We start from the raw sequence: 26726 nt of genomic DNA on the forward strand, positions 1-26726 counted from the left end.
AATGCATGCTGGGTACCAGCATAGTACAAAACTCCCAGCATGCATTGCAACATGAATAAATTATGCAGCTGAATTGTTCTATAATTTTGTTTAATTTTAAATATTTGCTTTTATTTTTTGCTGTTGTTTTTGTAGTGACATTTAGTAGCTTTTTTGTAATGTTTAGAGTTGATCAGTTTATCTGAGATTGTCACCATTGTTGAGACAAAAAAAAAAAAAAAAAAAAAAAAAGAGTTAAGAGCCCAACTAATGGAAATGCTAATCACTGTTATGGTAACTTCAAATTAAACACATCTCAATAAGGAGTTCTGACAGAAATAAAGTCAGTCTGGTTAGTAATAAGTGAAGCTGGTAATGCTGTTTGTGGAGTTGTTTAATCCTCCTCTGCTGAGATCTTCACAGATTTAATGTCTTCTTTTATCTTCAGTTGATTTCATCTAAGGCTGTGACTGAAGTCAGTTGTAGTTCTTGTGTTTCTGCTCGTCTCTTTTTCTGTTCTCTTCTTTCCTTCAGTGATTCTGCTTGTTAACTTATTAAGGCTGAGATGACTCCATATTTAATACACAGATTTTGTGGCTCAGATAAGGTCCAGTTCTGGTTTATTTCTTTACTCTTGGCTGACATGTAGTCAAAGCTGTAAAGTCCAGGTTCAGAAAGTAAAAGTCCTTCTCAATATTTTGTTCCATTTACCTGGATTTGCTAATTCAGACAGGAGAGAAAACTAATTAGTGAAATCAGCTGACTGAGTTTATGGGTGGAATAAACTATGGCAGGACTTTTACTTTCTGACCCCTGGACTATACAACTCTGTTTATTTGTGGGATTTATTCTAGCAATCTCCATGTGTTTTGGGGTTTTGTTTTACTGTTGGTAGCCATTTTAGGATGCCAAATTACTTATTCTAACGTGTGTTAGTGTGAAAAGAGAGAGTGTGTGGAGTGATACCCAAATTATAAAATGGTGTTTAACAGGAGTCACTGAGTCATTACACTCTAAAAACTGCTGGGTTGTGTTAACCCAATTTGGGGCAAATATAGACTAACCCAACGTTGGGTTAAAAAATGCAATTTAAAAATGGACAAATTGCATTTTGGACAAAATCAAAAATGGACAAAAATGCAATTTAAAAATGGACAAATTGCATTGGTTACATTAAAAATGTAAACCAACGGCTGGGTTTGTCCATTTTTAAATTGAATTTTTAACCCAACGTTGGGTTAGTCCATATTTGACCCAACATTGGGTTAACACAACCCAGCATTTTTTAGTGTAACTTATTCACAAAACACAATCAAACACGATTAAACTTCTTTAAAACACATTTATTACCTCCATTGAACATTTCTAAAGGGAATATAATGAGTCAAAGTAGCTTGTTTCTTCTACATTGATTTTTCACATGCTGGTTCAGTACGCACACACAAACGGCCTCTTTTCAGAACATTTTTCATCAAACCAGTAGCTATCTGTTGCAAGATAGAGCAAAAATATTTGTTTTCATCATTTGTGGATTAAGAAAAAAAAGAGTGTATTTAGTTTATTTAGATAGTTACTTACTTGACATACTGTAATGGCTCATCTCAAGGCAGTGCTCTTTTCCAGCATAGTTACTGGGCTCTCCAGATGACCATATTTTAAAGTTCATTTGGGATCCATCACTCCAGAGCCAATCTCCCTCCTGTGAAGAGAGATGTCCACAGCTAACAAAGCTGAATGTAATCTTTATTCATCTAAAAGATGATTCCTCACAAATGAAATAAAGTCAGTCTGGTTAGTAATAAGTGAAGCTGGTAATGCTGTTTGTGGAGTTGTTTAATCCTCCTCTGCTGAGATCTTCACATATTTAATGTCTTCTTTTCTCTTCAGTTGATTTCATCTGAGGCTGTGGCTGAAGTCGGTTGTAGTTCTTGTGTTTCTCTTTCCTTCAGTGATTCTGCTTGTTAACAGCAGGTGTTCATAATTAATGCTCAATCATCAGTTAATTATCTCATTAACTTCAAGACCGCTTTAACTCTGTAGTGTGCACACATATGAACACTGAGCAGTGTTAATTTAACATGGGCGTTTTTCTGTGTACTATTACATAAATCTTACCTGTTTCATTTACATATGACTGACAAATATAAATCGCATTCAGTTTATTAATACAATTGCATAAATCTTATCTGTTTCATTTATGTATGACTTAAAAATATGAATCACATTCAGATTATTGATTGGTTTATGTTAAAACTATGTAATCCAAATGCATGGGAATTTGTTATGCAATTCAAATACATAAATCTTATTTTTAGACAATTTTTTTTTTTTGAGTTTAGTTATAAACAAAGGTCTATTTTTAGTTCAGATTAACATTTGAGGGCAGCAATTTTATTCATAATGTCAAAATAAAAAAAAATAAAAAAAACTTAATGTTACTTGAAAGCAAGCATTATAGCCTACTATTCCTGCCAAACTTCCATGGTTGCAGTTAATTTTAGGCTACTACAGTAAATCCATGGTGAATGTTGCTGATCTGTGGACACTGGATAGTTCATTCATGACAATGTTTTTTCCTGGCTTCCACGTCAGCGCTGTTTGATCCGTTAATAACGGAGAAATGTGAATGTTTCTCACTAGATCTCGCAGCAATGTTATTACTTCTGTGGCGAATTCAAATGATTTATTTACTGGATCTCTTAGCGCTGTGTAGTATAGGGGAGAGGCGGGACGATTGAAACGTGGGACGGATGAAACACTGAGATTTCCTTGAAAACCACTCACGTCATGTACGTCAAATTTCGTCAGCACGTACAGCACGCAATGCCTACCATACCCGCGAAAACATTTCTTCTTTACGTCGTGCCGTTTTGGAGTTAACCCCCTGAGGTCGGCTATCGCGCCGGCGCGATAGGCTCGTTTTTTTCCGTATGAGTGCAAAAAAAAAAAAAAAAAAAAAATTTTTTTTATCTTATATGCTTGTGTTATACATCAATCGATCCTGTTTAGTGTGTATTTTTTTTGTGTGTATGCTCATAATAAAAACAAAGTGTTGTGCTTTTCGCCAAATAAAGAAAAATAAACATGATGCGAGTTCTGCCTACTCTCCGTCAGTGAAGTCAATTCTGAAACGCGTCCGAAAATGAACTGTAACTCAGCGAATACTCAGTCAAACAGGCATACAGTCACACAGGCATGAAGCTTGAATTCTCTTCTTTTAAATGAAGTAATTTTTATAAAAAACAAATATTCACAGTTTATGTAATATGTATGCAAAGAGAGAGATGTCAGTCGTTCTCATCTCAGCTAATTAAGTTTTAATGTGCTCCGCCCACGGAGAGCGCGCGCTATTCAAACGCAAATGTGAGGCGACCCAAACAAACCTGTGAAACGCCCACATCAGCTGGTTAACACACACCGCGAGTTCACTTTCAGACTTATGTACTTTACGATGCTGTGAGGAATAATACTATCTTGATAATAATCCTGCAAAAATTTACCTCAGAAGTTCTGGAAGTATCATTTCGAGGAGCAAACGGATCCCGCTGAGGAATTAGGTCAGTTCTGTTTGCTTTGTTCTAATCGGAATGAATGAACGCAAAGATGCGTGCTGTTGTGGAGCTACTACAGCTGGCAAAAATACTGTTTAAATATGAATCGCGTTTCAATGAATGAATGAACGCACAGATGCGCGCTGTTGTGGAGCTACTACAGCTGGCAAAAATACTGTTTAAATATGAATCGCGTTTCTATGAATGAACGCACAGATGCACGCTGTTGTGGAGCTACTAGGCAAAAATACTGTTTAAATATGAATCGCGAATACAAAGAGAGATTACACTGGAAATATTGTTACAATTTTAAATGTTGTTGTAATTGTATAACCTTAAAAAAAACAAATTATATATATATATATATATATATATATATATATATATATATATATATATATATATATATATATATATATATAAGGATAGATGTAAACAAAATCTTAAAAGGTCATTATAAGCCTTCTCTTTAAATAATTTTATTATGCTTTATTAGTGACACATTTGGGAAGAGAATATATTCCAAATCTGAAAATACAGTATGAGAACAATTAACTGCACAATTACTAGAAATGTTTACCTTGGATATTGTACAATTTGCAAGCAAAATTTGTGGAAAAAAACAACAAACCAGTTATATATTGTCCTTGCATTCTTGTGGCTCAGTCACACACCTGAATGAAAGGCTCATTACGTATGCAGCCTCATTATGCGGGCCCCATTGTCTCCTAAGGTGTGAATCACGCCCACCCGCATATGGCCTTTCCAAACAAAAAGTGTTTTACAAGATTTAAATCAATGTATTGTGTTATGTGAATGATTAGGCAGGATGATTTTCACATAATTTTGAAGAAAAAATTCTAGGCAACGTCATCCATTAGTCAAAAGTCTTATTTACATATATTTAGAATGTGTTTTATGGCCTTATTTCAGAAACTTTAGTTTTTTGTTTTTGAAAAAAACATGCATAAACATTATTCTATCAAAAATACAAACATGTACATGCAAGTTGTTCACATATTATGGTAGCCCTGTTTGTGCTAAATAGAGTGAATTTACACCTTTGCCATTAATATGTTTATAAGCAACTGAAAAAAGCACAAATGTCAGGGCATGTCAGAACATCTCAAGGACCCCAAAAAACCCTCAGACCCCAGAGGGTTAAAGCCACAAAGCTGTTTTTGAGTGCTGTAAGTGAATTCTTTCGTGCGGTACTTTTTTTTGACTGACAAGTTGGATTTATTGTTTCATGTGCCATTGTAATGATAATACGGCAGGTGTATTAGTACTGCAACACACCCTTAAGTGTGCAATATCAGAGTTTTTTAGTTTAAGGGCAAAAGAGTTCTCTTACGAGAGGTCTCTCGTACTGCGTTATTCTTACGCTGCGGGAAAACCTCTTTTCCACGAGATATTGGAGCCAAAAAATTATCCTTATAATTTGTATTATTGCAAAACACGTTGCAGCAGCACGCGGCCATGGGCGAGACGGCTCGCACGCCCATTGGCTGCTCTGCGGCAACTGCATCAGCCAACCGAGCGAGGTCTGAGATGACGTCAGGCCCTCCGCGTCACGTCCCGCCGAAACGGGCGTGGCTTAGCCTTATAAAGGAAGGCTCAGGACAGCTGATCCCTGATTTTTCATCTCTTCAGCGAAGCTCACGCATCGTTGGATCACGAGAGAAGCCGCGCGCCGTCTGAAGAAGCCTTTCAGCGGGACGAGCCACCTAGAGCCGCTGGCCACGCCGCCTTCTACTGCCGCCGCTCCCGCTGCGCTATCAGGCGCCTATATCCTTTTACTCTCACTGTTCTTTGGTGTGTGTGTGTGTGTGTGTGTGTGTGTGTGTGTGTGTGTGTTCGCTCCGCGACACACACTCTAAAAGAGCTCGCGTCTTTTTAAAGATGCCTTCCTGCGGCTCGTGCCGAGCCCCACTCAGCGAGGGAGACCGCCATGTTATCTGCGTCTCCTGCCTGGGTGAAGATCATGCAGCGCTCGCGCTCGCCGACGGTGGCTGCCCTCACTGCGAGCTACTGCCTATGGTGACTCTGAGGACTCGCCTGGTAGTCTTCTCCGAGCCAAAGCTCGCCGGTTCGCCCGCCTGCTTCACCGGCTTCCGCTGAATCACTTCCTGACGCGCAGTGGCCCCGGTCCACCGCCGTTTCCATCGAGGAGGATGATTCGAAAGCCGTGTCTGGAGAGGATGACACCTGCTCTCTGCTGGCCTTGGCCAGCGAGGATTGGGTGAGCTCTGTTGATATGCGCCTCCTGTTCGCAAACCAAACAAGAGAGCTAACATCAAGAAGGAACTGATGCGTATACTCACGCTGGCCGCGGTGAGCCTCGGCCTCGAGTGGTCTGCACCTGAGCCTCCTTCTCACACCCGGCTGGATGGTTGCTTCCTCCCCGGGGAGCGCGCTTCGTCTGAATTCAAGCCGGCTCCTTTTCTTCCTGAGCTTCACGAAGAAGTTGCCAAAGCTTGGAGCGCTCCCCATTCAGCACAAACACGTTCGTCTGTGTCACCAGCATTCTCTACACTCGATGATGCTAAAAACAGAGGCTACCATTCACTTCCGCCGGTCGAACAGGCGATAGCAGCCCACCTTTGCCCGCCCTCTGCTGGACGGTGGACGAAACCAGTGCTGCCGTCTAAAGCCTGCCGTATGACGTCAACGCTGCTCGCGCAAACTTTCTCTGCCGCTGGGCAAGCTGCGTCAGCACTACACACGATGGCCACGCTGCAGATATTCCAGGGTGTTCTCCTCCGAAAGCTGGATGAGATGGGACCTGACGCTATCTGACTAACGGACTTAAGAAGCGCTTCAGACCTCAATCTCCACGCTACTAAGTCTGCTGCACAGGCCATTGGACGATGCATGGCTTCTGTCACTGTTGCTGAGAGACATCTATGGCTGACGCTCACGGAGATGTCTGAGTCTGAGCGCGCCGCGTTCCTCGACGCTCCACTATCTTCTGCTGGCCTCTTTGGATCTTCTGTCAACGAGTTTGTAGAGAGATTCGCTGAGGCACAGAAAGCGTCACAAGCCTTCAAGCAATTCCTTCCGAAGCGCTCCGGTTCTGCGACGGGTCGCGTTAAGCCGCCTGCTCGAAGCTCTCAGCCACAGCATCCGCCCCCCCCTGCTTCATCACAGCTTTGACAAGACCGTAGCTCGAGACCCTGCTCTCGCTGGGCTAGCCGCAGCCCCGCTCCGCGTGGGTCACGGCCAAGGATTGCGGTGAAACCGGAAGCCCCGAAACCATCCTTGCACGCCTAGGAAAGCGCCGGTGGTCGAGTCCCGCTGCGGCCGAACTCTCACCAAAGCGCACCGCTGTTTCAGTTTCAGGAATTGTCACTGTTCCAGCGTATCCTGCAGTGTGCAAGCCGGTACAGCTGCCCGCTTGCCTGCACACAAAAGCCGTTTTTACGGCTACCCAGATAAATCCTTTAAAGAGTGTATTTTGTCCCGGCCACGGCCGATGGTGCTATAAGTGTAGAGCAGATGCCCACTGTTCAGTGCCCATCCCTACGCACAAGCACAGCCCTTCACATAGGGCCCGCGTTCATATAATCGACTCAGGTCGATCGCGCATCTAGCATAGTAAACGTGCCCACTGCCCAGTGCTCACATAAACAGCGCGTCTAGAGCAGTAAATGTGCCCGCTCCTCCGTGCCCACACTTACTCACAGACATTGTGAGTCCTACGGGACTCCGAAGAGCGCGCTCCGCATCCAGCCCCTAGCCAACCACGCAGATGCGTGGGCAGCGCTTCCAGGGGTTTCGGAGTGGGTGCTAGACATTATAAGAAGAGGCTATTCGCTACAGTTTTGTCGACGCCCTCGTCGCTTCACAGCACGCGTCGAAACTACGGTGGATTCAGAAGTAGCACACCTACTTCGAGCCGAAATATCAAAACTGTTGAGCAAAGGGGATATAGAGCCTTTTTCTCAAGCTCAAAGCGAAGGGGGGCTGTACAGCAGATACTTCCTGGTACCGAAAAAAGACGGGGGTCTCAGACCCATACTGGATCTAAGACAGCTGAACAAAGCATTGACGAAACGCAGTTTCAAAATGCTCACGACCAGACAAATCCTCGCGCATATTCGCCGAGGAGACTGGTTTATGTCAATAGATCTGAAGGACGCGTATTTTCAAATACAGATAGCGTCACGTCACAGGCGATACTTGAGATTCGCCTTCGGGGCCAGGCTTATCAGTACACAGTCCTGCCGTTCGGTTTGTCCCTAGCACCCCGTACATTTACGAGGTGCATGGACGCAGCGCTCGCACCCCTCAGACTCAGAGGCATACGAGTGCTGAACTATTTGGACGACTGGCTGATTCTAGCTCAATCAGAGCTCATGGAGCACAGGACCATTTTACTCGATCACCTCGAGAATCTAGGTCTCAGAGTCAATTGGGCGAAGAGCTCTCTGAACCCCACTCAAATGATATCGTTTCTGGGCACAGTTCTGGACTCGCAGTCTATGATAGCGCGGCTGTCATCACAGCGCGTTCTGGACATTCAGCGCCTGCAGTGAGCTTTTTCCGCTTTTTCCGCTCCGCATGCACTCTCTGCAGTTCTGGTTGAGAGCGCGGGTACCGCGCAGAGCGTGGGCATCCGGTCAGCTTCGTCTCAAGGTCGATCAGATTTGCTTTTCAGCTCTGAAACCTTGGAAGGCAAACGACTGGTACCAATAAGGTGTAAGCCTGGGGACTTCCTCGAGAGTGAAAGTGGTGTCGACAGATGCCTCCACCTCGGGATGGGGAGCGCTGCTCGAGGGCAGACCGTTCTTCGGCCAGTGGTCAGAACGGGAAAAGCTTCAGCATATCAACTGTCTGGAAATGTTGGCAGTGGACAACACGCTGACGCGTTTTTGTCCCCAGATAAAGGGCCACCACGTCTTAGTCCGCTTGGACAACATGTCAGTGGTGTCCTACATAAATCGCCAAGGCGGTCTCAGATCCCGAAATTTATACAGGCTGGTGGAACGCCTCCTGGTATGGGCCCAGCACAACCTGCGCTCGCTGAGGGCAGTGCACGTGCCCGGGCTACAGAATTTGGGGCCAGACAGACTGTCCAGGAACAACATTCCGGCGAGCGAATGGTCTCTGCACCCGCAAACAGTCCTACTGTTGTGGGAGAGATTCGGCAGAGCGGAAGTGGACCTGTTCGCGTCTCACGAAAACGCTCACTGCCCCGTGTTCTTTTCCAAGAGCAAAAGCGTGCTGGCCCAAGCATGGCCGCGCTGCCCGCTCTATGCTTTTCCCCCCGTCTCCCTCCTGCCTCAGGTGATAGAACGGATCAGGGAAGTAAGATGCTAAGTGCTGCTCGTAGCGCCGCTCTGGAAGAACCAACCGTGGTTCCCAGTTCTGATGCAGTTAGCAGACACTGCCCCATGGCCAGTGCCATTGAGGAGGGACCTCCTCTCTCAGGCCAAAGGGGCGATTTGGCATCCACACCCGGAGCTGTGGTCTCTTCATGTATGGGCGCTCAACGGGTACCCGCTGACCTCTCAAAGGGGGTGCAAAATACTATCACTCAGGCTAGAGCGCCGTCTACCAGACGGCTCTATGCCTCGAAGTGGTCAGTATTCTCTGGCTGGTGCACGGCTCAGGGCTTTTCACCCTTCGACTGTGGGGTGACGGAGGTTCTCTCCTTCCTACAAGAGCTGCTGGATAAGGGCAGAGCCCTTCACCTCAGGCCTCACCTCACGTCACCTCAGGCCTCACTCGGTTGGCTGATGCAGTTGCCGCAGAGTAGCCAATGGGCGCGCGAGCCGTCTCGCCCATGGCCGCGTGCTGCTGCAACGCGTTTTGCAATAATACAAATTATAAGGATAATTTTTTGGCTTCAATATCTCGTGGAAAAGAGGTTTTCCCGCAGTGTAAGAATTACGCAGTACTCGTTCCCTCTTCTAGAGAGAACCGAGGTTACGTTAGTAACCGAGTACGGTTTAAATGACAGGAGGCGCTGTCGGGACGGTTGAAACAAGTGTTTAAACCGTCCCGACCGCGCGTCCTGCAAGTTAAACCTGGTCATAGCCTATACTGTTCATAGATTCATATACTGTTTCTAGACTTGTGTTTCTTTTAATGCAAATTAATTTTCAATTACAAAACACATGCTATCTCTGTAATAATCATCAATTGTCCAATCTCCAATCTTCAATAAATGTAATTTATGGTCTTCTGGTTGACCTCGTTTTCTTCATAATAACAGGCTATTCAACTAGCAAACACTCAATATGACTCAAGGAAGAAATGTAAGAAAATTAATTGTAAACGGATTTGTCTATCTTCGTCAAAATAGCCTATTAGAAAGATTACAAAATGCGCATAGGCTTATCGCCGATTGTTTATTGGGCGACAGAACAAAAATGGTTAATATGAACCTTTAAATTAAAATAAATTACAAAATATGTTTGTAACAATATGTACATAAGTTACTTGTCAGGTATTGTTCACAAAAATAAGCATTAGATGAATAGTTGCCGTTTAAACTGTTATGTTTCATCCGTCCCACCCCTGTTTCAATCGTCCCGCACAGGCGGGACGATTGAAACAAAGCACAACTGTCGTTCAAAGTCAAATTTTACTTAAATCATTCTATATTTGTACTGAATAACACATGATACTACACAGCAAAATCCCCAGTGTTAAATCAACACTGCTCAGAGCAAATATGGTCCCACTCTAGAGTGTTAAAATAACACTGAAGCAGAGTTAAAGGTAATGAGATAATTAAGTGATTAATTGAGTGATGATTGAACATTCGTAATGAACACCTGCAGTTAACAAGCAGAATCACTGAAGGAAAGAGAAACACAAGAACGACAACTGACTTCCAGTCACAGTCTAAGATGAAATCCACTGAAGAGAAAAGAACACATTACATCTGTGAAGATCTCAGCAGAGGAGAATTAAACAACTCCACAAACAGCATTACCAGCTTCACTTATTACTAACCAGGGGTGCGTTTCCCGAAAGCATCGTTGGCCAACTATGGTCGCAAGTTCCGTCGTTACCAATAGAGTTCAATGGACATTGCGATGAACTTGCGACCATAGTTGGCCAACGACGCTTTCGGGAAACGCACCCCAGACTGACTTTATTTCTGTCATATGAACAGAGGTTTAGATGTTGATGTTTTAAAATGTTTGGCCACCATTGTGGTGATCGGTGTTTCCTTCAGTTGGGCAGTTTGAATCTTGGCATTTTAAGTACAATTTTGGTCTTTGTAACAGTATTTACCAAAGCACATAACTTGTTACAAAGAATGCCAAAAACAAAGGTGTTCAGGTGGTTTAGTTTTCATTGTTATAAAGTAGAGTGATTCACTAATCTTTTCCCAGATCACAAGATGTCATTTGTTATTAAAAAATAGCTTACACCTTTCTTGATACTGAGCAGACATTTTTATATACATTGCTGATTTTGTTAGAAAATCATCATTTTTTTTTTTTTTTTTTTTTTTTTTTTTTTTAGGAACAAACGGACATCAAGAAGCAGCATATGAATCTCAACATTGGTGACATGCTTCATGCTGCAATGCATGCAGGGAGCCTAGCGTTTTATACTATGGTGCCTCCCAGAATGCATTGCAGCATATAAAGCATGTCACCATTGTTGAGATTCATATGTGGATTCTTGATGTCTGTGGGTGCTACTCAATATCCCTCCTCGTTTCCTCTCTCCTCAGTCCTCCATCCTCTGACCCAGAAACCGATCGTGCTCAGCCATCTTGAAGGACATCTCATTTCTCTAATTGCACCGCGAGGAGTCGAGGATCGAGGAGTTAGGAGGCTTCCTGAGGAGTCATGAGCGAGGATACACAGGTGGATCCTATGCGGAAGAGTTTTATCGACTTAAACGTGACGCACTTCTAAATTCTCCTCCCCCTTCACATCGGTCACAATCATTTTAATGTATACTTTACCTTTGCAGTTTAAATAAACCACACATCTCACATATTTCAACAGGGTATCTTGCTTTATTATTATTTATTATGAATTTCTTAAATAAACAAACTTCAACAACATAAGGGCAGATCCGTTGAGGGCTGCTGATGACGCGATGAAGTAACGCTTGAGTGATCAAGTATTCCAATGTATAAAAAAAAGTTACATTCGATTCCTCCGTCCTCGCATCTTTTCCTTGCAGCCTTCCCTCGCATCCTACAGGGGGCGGAGCTGAGACGCGAGGAAAGGAAGCGAGGAAAGGAAACGAGGGATGCACAAATAAGAAATGAGAAGCACCCTGTGTGTTTGTCCAAAGATTACTTTCCAAATAATAATAAAAAAATAATAATAATTAAAAAAAAAAAATCAGCTTGATTTCTCATCTGAAAAAAAGAAATATATTACTAACAAATAACCACTTTCAGTCAGTGATAAAATTTGCAAACTTTATGATGTTGAAAACTATAGGCCTATCACCTGACTGTCTTTGATTCTGGCTTTCCATACAACAAATTATGTGTTTAAGTAAACACTGTTACAAAAACCATAAACTCCCCTAAGAAGTCAAGAGTCAAATTGCACAACCAAAGGCAACACTGTTCACAATAATGGTGATTTTTTTAATGGTGATTTTAAAACATCAACATCTAAACCTCTGTTAATTCTCAATAAGAACTGTAGACGTCTGACAGAAATAAAGTCAGTCTGGTTAGTAATAAGTGAAGCTGGTAATGCTGTTTGTGGAGTTGTTTAATCATCCTCTGCTGAGATCTTCACAGATTGAATCTCTTCTTCTTATCTTTAGTTGATTTAATCTAAGGCTGTGACTAAAAGTCAGTTGTAGTTCTTGTGTTTCTCTTTCCTTCAGTAATTCTGCTTGTTAACTACAGGTGTTCATTACTAATGCTCAATCATCACTCAATTAATCACTTAATTATCTCATTAAATTTAACACTGCTTTAGTGTTACTTTAACACTCTGTAGAGTGGGACCATATTTGCTCTGAGCAGTGTTGATTTGCAGTGTTGATTTAACACTGGGGATTTTGCTGTGTAAGAGAACACATATGTGAGATGTTAATCACAAAAAAATAAAAAAATCTATCTGTAACCTTATCTTAGAAAACTGTTTCAACTGTCCCGGCTCTCCCCTAACAGTGTCGCTTGATCAAGATCGGCTCGCGCTGCTTTGGTCCAAACTGATGTAGCAATAATGAGGATTGAACCAAACACAGACTAAATCTTCTTCCAGAATATTAATTCAAACAGAATATTAATTCAAGATTTGGTCAGGACTTCGTATCCTCATCCATCTTGTCACGGGATCCAGGTGCCGACCAGCCTGACTATTTAAAAGAGCCCCCCAGCAATAACGAAATAACTGATCAATGCTAGCGTTGTGGCCGACTACTGACTGGTTAAGATAAAGACAGTGTCCGCACATTCCAGAGTCAAATCACCAAGGCCAGAGCCATAAGTCACCCATCCCGGTGCCAGAGAGTCTGCAAAAGACCCTTCTTATGACCAAACTAACGGAAAAGCTTGTCAATGTGAGGGGTTTTTTAAAAGACAAATTGGTGCAGAGATGATTACTGCTCAGGGCCCTAACAAGAGGTCACATGACCCCCTGCGACTAACAGACCCCGTCTTTCTTAAGGACCAAAGAGATGAACAAAACAGACGTCAGCCGGAACTATCCATGCACCCCAAAAGACTTTCCAGAGCAAAATACATAAAACCATTCAAGAACAATTTTCAATGAACTCATGATCAAACAATCATGCACCTACACAATCCTGTGTTGTTTCCACCACTTATATGCATATTTTAATAAGATAATATGTTTTGATCCCATATAATTCATGTAAGTGTTATAACTGTTAGATGTTTGAATGAGAGTGTGTTGTGTTTCATATCAGTATGATCGTATGCCCGAGATTCAAAAGATGGCTTGAATGATATCTGTGTAATATGTTTTGATCTTCTTTTAATAGTAATAATATCTAAACTGTAGCCTCTGTTCTCTCTGCTAGTAAGGAGATCCCAGATAACGCATGATTTATGACTTTGCAAACAAAGCCGATGTCTAATTGGTCCGATCTCTGTTCAGGAGGGGGGACAAACTTTTAGTTTAAAACCCTTAGACCCAAAAACACTCTCTCGCTCGCTGCTCTCTCTACTCTCGAAGCTCTCTTTCTGTGCTCTCGCTCTCTGCAAGAAAGGCTCTGCTATCACTCTCAAGAGAGATGGGCAGAAAAAGATGAAGATCTGAACCAGACTATAACCATGTAACTGAGGAGCAGACCAACCCAAATTAAGATAAGATGGGTATTCAAGCCATCTTACTATCGTCTAAATTTTCGTTTCTTTTCTGAGTTATCATTTCCTTTATTTTCCGTTGTGAGTCTCGGTTCTGAGTTAAGTTGTGCGACAAGATTTCGAGCCACGTTTCTTCTGCAACGCTCCGCTTTCAACTTCAAAGACGCATCAAACATCCGCGACCGCCAGCCACACGTGACTGGTTCTCGCCCCCTCTATCACGAGGAGACCATAACCAACGAACGAACCCTGACGCCGACCAGAAGAAATTCCCAAAAGGAACGCAAAAGCAAAGACGCAAGTAGACTACCTCCAGACTCTTAAGCTGAACTGGTGTTTTGATAAATGTAATAACCTGTCTAAGAAACGATAGAAGGGTTAAATTAATGATTGATGGTTCGTTCAGGTCATGTCTTACAAGTGCATATAGAAATTCGGAATTTCCTTCCTCTTACCCTTAAACTCATTCTTCCCAAACTCATTCTTCTTTTTGTATTTCTTTCTTTATTACTCTCTTCCTTTCTGCAACCTGTATGAATGTGTGTGTATGCGTGCGCGTGTGTTTGTGTTAGTTGTTAGAATAATCAATAGAGTCTTGTTTGTGTTAGTTATGTGTTAGTATATAATCAATAAAGTATTGTTTGTATTTGAAAAGATATTGCTTGTGTATGTGCTTATCAAATTTATTGTCTTGAACTTCGATCAAAAGTTACCTATGCTTTTACCCTATTTCTTAATTTACTGTTAGGGGGTTATTCTTTCTTGGCCAGGAAGATATTATATTTCCTAGAGTTAATAATTGTTTATGCTTTCTGTTCATTGGATGAACTGATAAATGATCATATTATTGATTCTGTTACAGTAAATTCTGAAAATAATTAAATTATTAATTATTGATCATAATTCGTTATGAATAATAATTAATGATATTTATACGGGCGTATAAACGCTACACTGATAAACAACGGTTCGTCAACCACACAATAACGAGTAGCTCAGTTTCGTTCCGCTTACATTACGTTTGCCATTTGATGTCGGACAATTGTCTCTTACATTATGAGCACGCTTGCCACGCGTGACCCACCTACATTTGAAATAACGAAATGTTGGTTGGCAGGAAAAATGGTCCAATGAACCGTTCGGTTTGAAAATGCGTACCGAACACCGAACCGAATTCGGCTAGGTACACATCCGCGCTAAAATATCAAGGTGAAAGTCATCATAGCTTGCGTAGTATAGACCCAGCTCCCAACCCAGATTTGAGAATAGATTAACGGCTATTTTTTTTTTTTATTGCCCGATAAGAGTCTCACGTTAACGCAGCACGTTAACGCCAATAACGGCCCACCACTAATAAAAACACATCTATCTTCATGCATTTTGAAAAATGTTTTAATGTAAAATTTGTTTTAATCTATATGTAACTGTTAATGCCCAGTAGCACAAAAAACATGAAAAAAAAAAAAGAATTGCATACCTGAACCGCATCATGGCCTCCGAGCCAGGTCCAGCCACTCTTTGGGGTTTCATATCCAGTAACCAGGCTCTTTATAAAAGTGTGCTCCCCATAGCTGTGCACAGAGGCAAGGTTCCCATGAAAGTGACAACAGAAGTTCTGTAGAGGCAGAGACATCAACAAACACCACTATTTATAAAAAAAATATATATTTTTTTTTTCCAAAATCTGTGACATGCTTTCAAATGTATTATTTTAGCCATGAAGTCTAAGATCTGTCTTTTGAGGCGGGACTACTTTTGTAGAAAAGGTTCTGCTTATACTGTATGTATATATATATATATATATATATATATATATATATATATATATATATATATATATATATATAATAGGGATGGGCGATATATCGCACGATATTGTTATGCGCATCTCATCAGTAAAGCCGGTTCCCTTGATTAGTAGTAAATCGCCATCACCTGCTTTCAGATGGAGCGGTGTTAAATTAACACTGTTAGGGCTGGGAGTGTATATGAGTCCACACTCAAGAGTGTTAAAGTTAATGAGATAATTAAGTGATTAATTAAGTGACTATTGAGCATTATTGAAAATACCTGATGTTAACAAGCAGAATCACTGAAGGAGAAAATCACAAATTGTAAGTTACCATTAAGGTGATGGGTGTTTGCTTTAGTTGGGCTCTAGACCATTATATGTTTACTTTAATTTTTACTGTTGTTTGTCTGCTGTTATTGATTTATAACAGTTAAATGAACAAAGTAAAATGTGATCTGATAGTGTTAGTTATGTTTTGACATAATCATGCTGTGATCTGAAAAAGGAAACTTATTGAGATAGTTTGGTTTAACTTGTTAGCAGCAGTTTTATGATTCTTCAGCCTATGATTATTGGTACTTATAATTCAAAATATTTAATAAATGTTGTTCTGATCAATAGATGGACAGATTACTTCATTTAAAACACAGACATTAATAATCAGCCTGTGAATCTCAACAATGGTGACAATAATAAAGCATGTTGCAGTGGCTGCCACCAATCACAACTCATTAATGTCTCCCATCATGCATTGCGGTATGAATAAATTATGATCTGAATTGTCTATGTAATTAACTTTTCCTAATTGAATATTCTGCTCGTCACCATTGTTGAGATGCATAGACTGAATCTTGACATCTGTGTGTGCCTAAAAGAAAGATAATTTTAAAAAACAACTTTTAAGAAATCCTTTATATTATATAAAAAATTCTGGCCATTTAGGCAGATTCACAGTTATGCTTTTAACCAACAACATAAATCGAAGTCAGAAAGAAGGATCTTAATGAGTTCAGCGATCAAGTTCAAATGATGAATGTTATAATATAACCAATGTCATCAAACAACTTTTTTCTTTGTTCAACTGGCAGTTATAATTCAGATACAACAATCAAACAAAATCTAAAGTAAACATATAATGGTCAAGAGCCCAACTAAAGCAAACACCCATCACCACAATGGTAACTTACAATTTGTGATTTTCTCCTTCAGTGATTCTGCTTGTTAACATCAGGTGTATTCAATAATGCTCAATCATCACTAAATTAATCACTTAATTATCTCATTAACTTAAACACTCTTGAGTGTGGACTCATACACTCCCAGGAGTGTTAATTTAACACTGGAGTTTTTGCTGTGTACAAAGAGCCGTAGTTAACTGACAAGCTGAGCCATATCGCATTAATTATTGCTGCCGATACGTCCGCGATATTAATGCGAAATGGCTCAGCTTGTCAGTTAACTACGGCTCTTTGTAGTAAATGCCGCTCCATCTGATAGCAGGTGATGGCGATTTACTACTAATCAAGGAACCGGCTTTACTGATGAGATGCGCATAACAATATTGTGCGATATATCGCCCATCCCTAATATATAAATTAGTTTCCTGCGATAATTGACTTGCATGATTTTTATGTCATATAAATTATATTTTATATATTTTATAAGATGAATGTATCATACCTCGGCATCAATCCACTTGTAAGCGATATTGAAAAACCTGAAGCATCTGCATCCATAGGCAGACCATCCAGCCTGACACACTGTTAAAAGGACATTTGTGTGTTATTATTTTTTTATTTCTTTTTTACCATTAATGACCTTTCATGTAATTAAATTAAGAATTTTAAGGTACAGTGTGCAACTTTTGTCCATTTACCGGTTAAAACACAAAAAGGCAACATTGTTGTGGTCGTGCTTCGGCTTTGCATGACAGTGCAGATGAAGACGACGCTTCACAATACACTCTCAGAAAATAAAGTACATAATTGTACCTTTAGGGGTACAATGGCTTGTCACTGGGGCTGTACCCTCAAGGGTACAATATTGTACCTTAACCTTTAAAAGAAACGGTACATATATGTAACTTTTAATGCTTTTTGATCCTCAAAAAGTTACATATATTTACCTTGCGGTCCAACAGCAAAAACTCCAGTGTCAATTGAACTCTCCTGGGAGTTTATATGACTCCAGACTCAAGAGTGTTACCCACCCAACACGTTTATCTCACAGTGATCTCTCCATATGACCACAATGTGAGTTCACAGTGAGCTAAAAGAGTAACCGCACTGTGCACTCACTGTGTGCTCATATTATGGACACTATAGGGCTGGGCGATTTAAATCGCGATATTGTTATGCGCATCTCGTCAGTAAAGCCGGTTCCTTGATTAGTAGTAAATCACCATCACCTGCTTTCAGATGAAGCGGCATTTAGGGTTGAGGAGATAATTAAGTGATTAATTTAGTGATGATTGAGCATTATTGAAGACACCTGATGTTAACAAGCAGAATCACTGAAGAAGAAAATCACAAATTGTAAGTTACCATTAAGGTGATGGGTGTTTGCTTTAGTTGGGCTCTAGACTATTATATGTTTACTTTAATATTTACTGTTGTTTGTCTGCTGTTATTGATTTATAACAGTTACATGAACAAAGTAAAATGTTATCTTATAGTGTTGGTTATGTTTTGACATAATCATGCTGTGATCTGAAAAAGGAAACTTATTGAGATAGTTTGGTTTAACTTAGCAGCAGTTTAGTGATTCTTCAGACTATGATTATCAATACTTTACTTATAATTCAAAATATTTAATAAACATTTTTCTGATCAATAGACATTCAGATAAACTCATTTAAAACACAGACATCAATAATCAGCCTGTGAATCTCAACAATGGTGACAATAATAAAGCATGTTGCAGTGGCTGCCACCAATCACAACTCATTAATGGCTCCCATCATGCATTGCGGTATGAATAAATTATGATCTGAATTGTCTATGTAATTTACTTTTCCTAATTGAATATTCTGCTCCTCACCATTGTTGAGATGCATAGACTGAATCTTGACATCTGTGTGTGCCTAAAATATTTTTTTTTTTTTTTTTTTTTTTTTTTGTAACAACTTTTAAGAAATCCTTTATATTATATAAAAAAATTCTGGGCATTTATGCAGATTCACTAACCAACAACATAAATCGAAGTCAGAAAGAAGGATTTTAATGAGTTCAGTGATCAAGTTCAAATGATGATTGTCATAACATAATCAACATCATCAGATCACTTTATTCTTTGTTCAACTGGTGATTATAATTCAGAAACAACAGCCAAACAAAATCTAAAGTTAATAATATATGGGCCTAGAGCCCAACTAAAGCAACCATTGATCGTCATAACGGTAACTTACAATTTGAGATTTTCTCCTTCAGTGATTCTGCTTGTTAACATCAGGTGACTTCAATAATGTTCAATCATCACTAAATTAATCACTTAATTATATCTCATTAACTTCAACACTCTTGAGTGTGGACTCATATACACTCCCAGGAGTGTTAATTTAACACTGGAGTTTTTGCTGTGTACAAAGAGCCGTAGTTAACTGACAAGCTGAGCCATATCGCATTAATTATCGCTGGCGATACGTCCGCGATATTAGTGCGATATGGCTCAGCTTGTCAGTTAACTACGGCTCTTTGTAGTCAATGCCGCTCCATCTGAAAGCAGGTGATGGTGATTTACTACTAATCAAGGAACCGGCTTTACTGACGAGATGCGCATAACAATATTGCGATTTAAAGCGCCCAGCCCTAAGACCAAAGAGCCCAACTACAGCAAACACTGACCTCTACAATGGTGACCAAACTCTTCAAACAAACTTCAACATGTAAACCTCTTAAACATAATTTCTAAACATCGAAACTTCCCGCTATAACTGTCTAAGAATGTTAGGGGGGATAATGTTCTATCAATGTCATCACTAAACATGTTTGAAATGTTTATAGAGAGTGTTATCCTACCTTTTAGGAGAACATTCTGGTTACAAAAATAAAATTAACTACAGAAAATATTACAAGAACATAACATAATGCTCTCAAAACATTCATAGAACAATAACATTTCTAGCTGGGATGAGCTCATATTGTGGTCATAGTTTGAGCACACAGTGAGAGCGCTGTGCGGTTACACTTTTAGAACACTGTGAACTCAGATTGCAGACGTTGTGACCACATGGTGACATCACTGTGAGATCATAGTGTTGACTGGGTAGTTAAAGCCCAAATTACGAAAATAACGAATTGAGTTTAAATCATTTGCTGACAGCTTGGTCCCCCCCAGTTAAAAAATTCTATCTGCGCCCCTGACCATATGTGCTCTGAGCAGTGTTGATTTAACACTGGGGATTTTACTGTGTAGATGCTTTACAGTGAACTCTGCTAGACAGTCTATCTGTTCAATAAAACACCTTTGAGTAATAAAAACACCATCATCTCCACTTCACTTTTACAACATTTCAAACCCCTCAGTTCTCTCCATCTCCTAAAGCTGATGTTGATTCTTGTTTTATTACGAGTTCTGTCGCGTTCTCTTTTCTCCTCTGTTCAGTGTTTGTTTAAACGGGTTTTTGCTGCTCCATCTCTTCCTTTCTTGCTCATGTGAAAGCTAACCCCTGCCACTCACACACCAGACACATGGCAAAGTAGCCGGAGCAACTTTTCTCTATTTACGTATATGACGAGACACGCACGGGTGAGTGATGTATGTACGCAATTTCCCATGAAAACCATTCCGACAGGTCTAAAATATAAACACTTATAACAGGCTTACCATAGTGAATCAGTGAATCATGTTTTGTAAGAAGGATTGACGATGTATTGACTCAAAACTTAAAATTGTATAAAAGCTACATAGTGTACCTTAAATAAACAAAGGATTAAACATTGTTTTTAATAGAGAAAGATCATGATGTGAAAAGACATTAAAGATTTTGCACTAATCAAATAAGTATTTTTTAGTTTTTGTTTACATTAATCATGCAAACCTGTTTTTCAGTCAAATTTTCTTGTTTCCAAGATGCTCTTTATGACATTTTTAAAGCATGGAGAAAAATGCTGGAGAAAATGATCATCAGGTATCACACACACTTGTTAAGGTAGAGAAATGCAAAGGTTTTGGACTTTTGGACTGTGTACACACTGAAGTAGAAGACAAGAGATGCCTTACCGCCACAATTTGTACTTCTAACAGGCCTCGCTTCCACTTAAAAAGAAAGAAATATTAAATTTTTAAAACAGAACTGCTAATAGCAGCAGCAGTAGTAGTGGTACTGCTATTCTACTATGACTGCAAATGCAAACATGTTATTTAAATAAAAATAGTAAATTCACCTTAATAATTTTTTTCAACCTGCTATTAACACTCACTTTTAGTAAGTTACTTGTACTTTGAGGTTGAAAAATCTTACCAGCTCAGTCAACTTGAGCTGGATTCATTTAGAAGAAGTAAGTTTATGACCTACTATTGGCTGAAGGAGAAAACCGTAATTTTAAGCCACCATTGTGTTGATCAGTGTTTGTTTTAGTTGGGCTCTTGACCCACTCTTGATCATTAATTTTAGAGTTTGTTTGGCTGCTGTACCTGAGTTATAACAGCCAGATGAACAACGAGAAAAGGTGATCTGATGGTGTTGGTTGTGTTTTAACATAATCATTATTTCACAATCATTTGAACTGATTGACAGTTAGGTTCACGTTATTAATTGTAGCTGCACTGTCCTGGTACAGCATAATATTTTAAGCCATTTCAATGAAATCCAAATAATCAAATAAATAATAATAAAAAAAAAACGTCTTTTTTTATGTTGGCACACGCAGACTTAGACTTAGTGTATGAATCCCAGCAATGGTGACAAACAGATTACCTCTGATCATAAGCTCATTATTTATTCATGCAGCAATGCATGATGGGAGCCATTAATGAGTTTTGATTGGTTGCACCCAGAATGCACTGCAACATGCTTTATAATTGTCACAATTGTTGAGATTCACAGGCTGATTCTTGATGTCAATGTGTCTAAAAAAAAAAAAAAAAAATATATATATATATATATATATATATTTTTTTTTTTTTTTTTTTTTTGTGTTGTTTTTTTTGTTTGTTTGTTTGTTTTGTTTTGTATAATAAAAACTTTTAAGAAATTCTAAATATTATGCTGTACAAGGATAGTGCTGCTATAATTAATAAAGTAAACCTAACTCGGAAATTGGTTTCTTTCATTTAAGTGAACTTGAAAAATGAGTGAGCAGAACTAAAAGTTTTAAGTTGTAGGTACTGTATTTAGTAGGGGTGTAACGATTCGTTTTTACAACGATTCGATTCGATTCGCGATTCATGGTTGTCGATACGTTTCAAGGACGATATTGGTTAATTTAGAACGATACGATCAGAAACGATTCATTGACTTGAAATCGATTCAGTGACTTTTTAGCCAAAAATTATTGTAAGGTAATCAGGTATCAATTAATTATGGATATAAAAAAACAAGTAAAACAAATTAATGTCAAATGCATTCACATTTTATTTTAATAGGTAGGACTGAACGATTATGACAAAAATGATAATTGTTGATTATTCCCTTGAAATTGTAATTGTGATTATTAATTACGATTATCACAACATTGAATGATGTTTTGAATAGTTTGGCAATGGGACCCACATTTCCCCATGGTCATCAAGCCGCGACCCACCTTTTTAGGAATTTTATAGGCCTTTTATAATACATTTGTTTACACCAAAATTGTTGACACACAAGTTCTGTCCCCCTTTACTTAACAAAAAAAAAAAAAAAGAAAAAAAAAAAAGAATATGACAAATAGACAGTAGGCACTGCTAGGTTAAGCTATTAAATAGCAGTCCCAAACTAGTTTGTGTAAATACAATCTTGGTATGAGCCACCACAGTCGTCATATAAAAATATACAAAATAACCAGTTAGTGGCATTTTGTTATGGACACAAACAGCAATTAGGCTACCGTGGCGATACACAATACTTAGAGGAACTGGTAAAGAAACATGGAAACTGCTCCTGATAAATAGCAACACACATGACGTAGCCTACCAATAACGTAATTTATTGGTATTTTACTTTTATTTCTTAACTTACTAATTTACGACGTTGCATTCTCGTATGACTTTAGTGAAGTGATACAGCGCGCGCGATTGAAGAGTGCGCGCTCCTGCAGTACAGCGGCTGAGAGGACAGGAAAATCTGTTTTTCTGAAGTGAGAGACTTTGCGCCACTTGACTGTTGTCTTTGCGCTGCTGCTGGCGCGTCACGCATGACAACGACGACAAAGATAGGCAGACTGAATCGAGTCGCGTTTAACGCCTTTATCATTAAAAGTGCAAAGAAAAAACATCCATATAAAGTCTGACGTGATTAAATCCAATGCGCTATTTCCTAGTATCGATACAATCGATTCATTATTTTAAAACGATATTAGATCGATATATGTCGTCCGGAAGGCCAACTTGCCGAGCACAGATCGATCCAGTTGGATCGTAGGAATATAAATCGATACATCGATGTAGTTGATGAATCGTTACACCCCTAGTATTTAGTAATTCTAAGTGGGGTTAAATTTATACCAAGCAATCCGCACAAAATGAAAAAATTAAGTTAACACTAATCATGGCCAGAGGTGGGAAATCCAGGGGCCAATGAATAGAAGTCCTGCCATAGTTTATTCCACCCATAAACTCAGTCAGCCAGGGCCGCGGGAAGAGGTTTTAGGTTGGGGGTGCTGATTTTTTTTAAGCACCACTTTTTAAGCAGAACAATTCAAAACGAAATAAAACTGCGCTGCTTATGTAGCCTAATTCGTATGAAATGTGCATTTCTCTCTGGCGCTGCGAAGATCGCGAGTCGTCAACTTAATCTGTCTAGCCGACAGACACTGACATAAAAAATAACTGTTTTATTAGTAAACAGTTAAAATGTCTCCTGCTATATTTGACATATGTGCCTGTTCCTTACAAAACACTGACAGTAAGGTTTTTGACTGGGATTTTTTGTTTGTTTGTTTTTTGAGCAGCTGCTGACAAATTCTGACACACACACACAATATTAGCCTACATAACACTCTGCGCTTATGTTTTAAAAAGATAATTTAACATATAAATAACAATTTTTAAATAGCCCACTTAAAGTGTTTATTACAAATAAATGACTAAATGCTAAAAATGTATAAATTTGAATGAACAAACATATGCGGTGCATTTGCAATTCTGTGAAAACAGGGGGTGCTGCAGCACCCCCAGCACCCCAACTTCCCGCGGCCCTGCAGTCAGCTGATTTCACTAATTAGTTCTCTCTCCTGTCTGAATTAGCAAATCCAGGTGATTGGAACAAAATACTGAGGAGGACTTTTACTTTCTGAACCTGGACTTCACACCTCTGCATAGCAATTCCACATGTCAGCCAAGAGCAAAGAAATAAACCAGAACTGGACCTTATCGTAGCCAAAAAATCTGTGTATATTAAATAAGGAGTCATTTCAGCCACAGTCTCAGATGAAATCAACTGAAGAGAAAAGAAGACATTAAATCTGTGAAGATCTCAGCAGAGGAGGATTAAACAACTCCACAAACAGCATTACCAGCTTCACTTATTACTGACCAGACTGACTTTATTTCTGTCAGACGTCTACAGAAGTTTTATTGAGAATTAACAGGGATTTAACTCTAATGTGTTTCATTTGAAGTCACCATAACAGTGATTAGTATTTCCATTAGTTGGGCTCTAAGCTCTTATTATATCTTTTATCTTTTTTTGGTTGCTGTGACAGTGTGTTTGTTAAACACATTTGCAGCAGCAAAGAAAGCTAAAGTGAAATGAGATCAGGTGATGATGGTTACCTGTTGATGGATTTACAATCATCATGAAATAACCTGATTCACTGAGGTATTGTGATGTGAAATCAGCTGACTGAGTTCATGGGTGGAATAAACATATGGCAGGACTTCTACTCATTGGCCCCTGGATTTCCCACCTCTGATCATGGCTATTATGTTGCATGAACATTAAAAAAACGTGCTAGTGGTACTGCTTGGTTTAGTATTACACACTTAAAATAAACAAACTTTTCTAACTCACTAATCTTAAGATTACTTTGCTTAATTTTTTTGAGGCAAAGCGTTTGCATACTTTTTTTAAGTAAGGTCAACTAATTAAATTTTACAGATCATTCTTCTGATTAGTCATTACTAGTCCCAGGTGTGCTACAATTCATGTTAAAATAACAGTAATGATGTGAAACGTTGAATAATGCTCTTACCTGAAGCACTCAAAGCCATGAGAAGACAGAGAGACAGGTAGACAGTCCAGACCGCCATTGTTTCTCAATGAATACTGAAACAGAAATATTCAGAATTAATTATTACAAAGTATTTTTGTGACACAAACCAGTTCAGTAGATCAATATCAACGTCTGGATATTGCGTCGTGGAGCGGAGCCCTGGTTGATCTGTTTATATACTGGAGGGGAGTGTGTTTATCAGCATCATGCATCACTTGTTCTCACTTCCTGTACAAACAATGTTTTTGTATAGTTTGTACTTGAGCCACTTCTGTTATAATACCATTATTGTTTTACGTGTGTTCTATGAATACAGAATAAATGTTTATTATTCATCTACTCAGTAGTGTAATTTTGTAATTGCATTAGTGTGCATGTTTTATGTACATGGTTTATAAACCAAAGGTTATAAAACCTTGCTGTAAAAAAACGGCCAAATTCTGTCCGTAACATAGATACCCTAGAAAACAATGAATTCTGGGTTTTTGTAAAAGAAGCCCTTCAAGAGACCCATGTGTAAACCTTATATGGATGCTGAATTTTAGACACATTTCTGCTCGTAACTTCATGAAACATGCTCTGATTGTGAAAAATAACACATCATTATTTTGAGTCCAAACTCAACATAATCCATCACTCAAAACTAAAGATATTCCTCATGGAGTTCTAACACAAAAAAAATCCACAGACTCACGTAGCCAAGCAAGGTAGCTTAGACTTGGCCTTTTTACTCGTATCTTCATGAAACATACATCGATCATGAAAAATGGTACAACGTTATTTACAGCAGGAGCTCACGATTAAAAAGAGCCCAAACTCAATATATTCCATCAATCAGATCCAAAGATATTCCTCATGGAGTTGTAACACACAAAGGCGCACACAGAGCCTTGAATATAGATGTAGCACTTATGTCTCGTTTTAACTCATAACTCAATGAAGCATGCATAAATTGTGGAAAATGGCACATCATTATTTACATGAGACTGTTAAGATTAAAAGGAGCCCAAAAATCACCATAATCCATCACTCTGACCTAAAGATATTCCTCATGGACTTCTAACACATGAAGTTGCACAGGCGTACCAATGAAGTAGCAGTAGCAGTGATGCTATGTTGTTTGGATGTGACGTTTCAACTCATAACTCAATGAAACATGCATGGATTGTGTGTGTGTGTCTGTGTGTGTGTGTGTGTGTGTGTGTGTGTGTGTGTGTGTCTATGAATGTCAGATGGATGAATGGATATTAGATGCAGTTTAGGGTAGGATCAAGTTTCTCTCTGTGAAAAAGAATGTGTGTAATAGTTTGTGTGTTTTAATGTGTGTGTGTGTGTGTGTGTGTGTTTGGGTAGCATGTGTATGCATGTATCCACACATGCACAGGTTCAAGGACTCGATGTTTGCAAGCACACATGCACATATGTGTACATAAACATAATGAACATGCTCCTGAAAAAAATTCAGTCTCTCCCATTCACTTTCAATGGCCCATTGAAACAATGGCCCAGTGGAACACCACAAGAGTGACAATATGCCATTTTGTACAAAAAAAGTTTTTCAAAACAAAATTCCTGGTGAAAAATTAAAGTAGACTAGTGTGATCAACAGTGGCAATTTTCTTCATATTTTATTTAATATTTCCAAAATTATTCAAAAATAATGTTTTTTTTTACTCAAAAAATGAGATGCCTACTCTCAAATAAATGAGGCCTACAATTAATCAGATGCAAAAAGAAATATAAAACCAGTCCTCATTGAAAGAGAACAAGTAGAC

At 39.3% G+C, this 26726-nt stretch overlaps 1 protein-coding gene across 2 annotated transcripts; it reads right to left on the reverse strand.

Annotated features, from left to right (window-relative positions):
- Nucleotides 1–1303: 1303 nt before the first annotated feature.
- LOC307163867 (galactose-specific lectin nattectin-like) lies at nucleotides 1304–25099 on the reverse strand. 2 transcript variants are annotated; one of them, XM_079880156.1, is made up of 6 exons: nucleotides 24931–25099; nucleotides 20819–20854; nucleotides 17279–17358; nucleotides 15284–15421; nucleotides 1558–1678; nucleotides 1304–1466 (listed from the first exon to the last, which is right to left on the reverse strand). In XM_079880156.1, exons 1-6 carry the CDS (start codon nucleotides 24986–24988, stop codon nucleotides 1408–1410), a joined length of 492 nt encoding a protein of 163 aa, XP_079736282.1. In that variant the 5' UTR covers nucleotides 24989–25099; the 3' UTR covers nucleotides 1304–1407. The 2 variants fall into 2 exon arrangements, with proteins under 2 accessions (XP_079736282.1, XP_079736283.1); XM_079880157.1 differs by lacking the exon at nucleotides 20819–20854 and having other exon boundaries at nucleotides 1314–1466.
- Nucleotides 25100–26726: the final 1627 nt, after the last annotated feature.

Source organism: Squalius cephalus (assembly GCF_949319135.1).
Source record: "Squalius cephalus genome assembly, chromosome: 1".
Taxonomy (NCBI): domain Eukaryota; kingdom Metazoa; phylum Chordata; class Actinopteri; order Cypriniformes; family Leuciscidae; genus Squalius; species Squalius cephalus.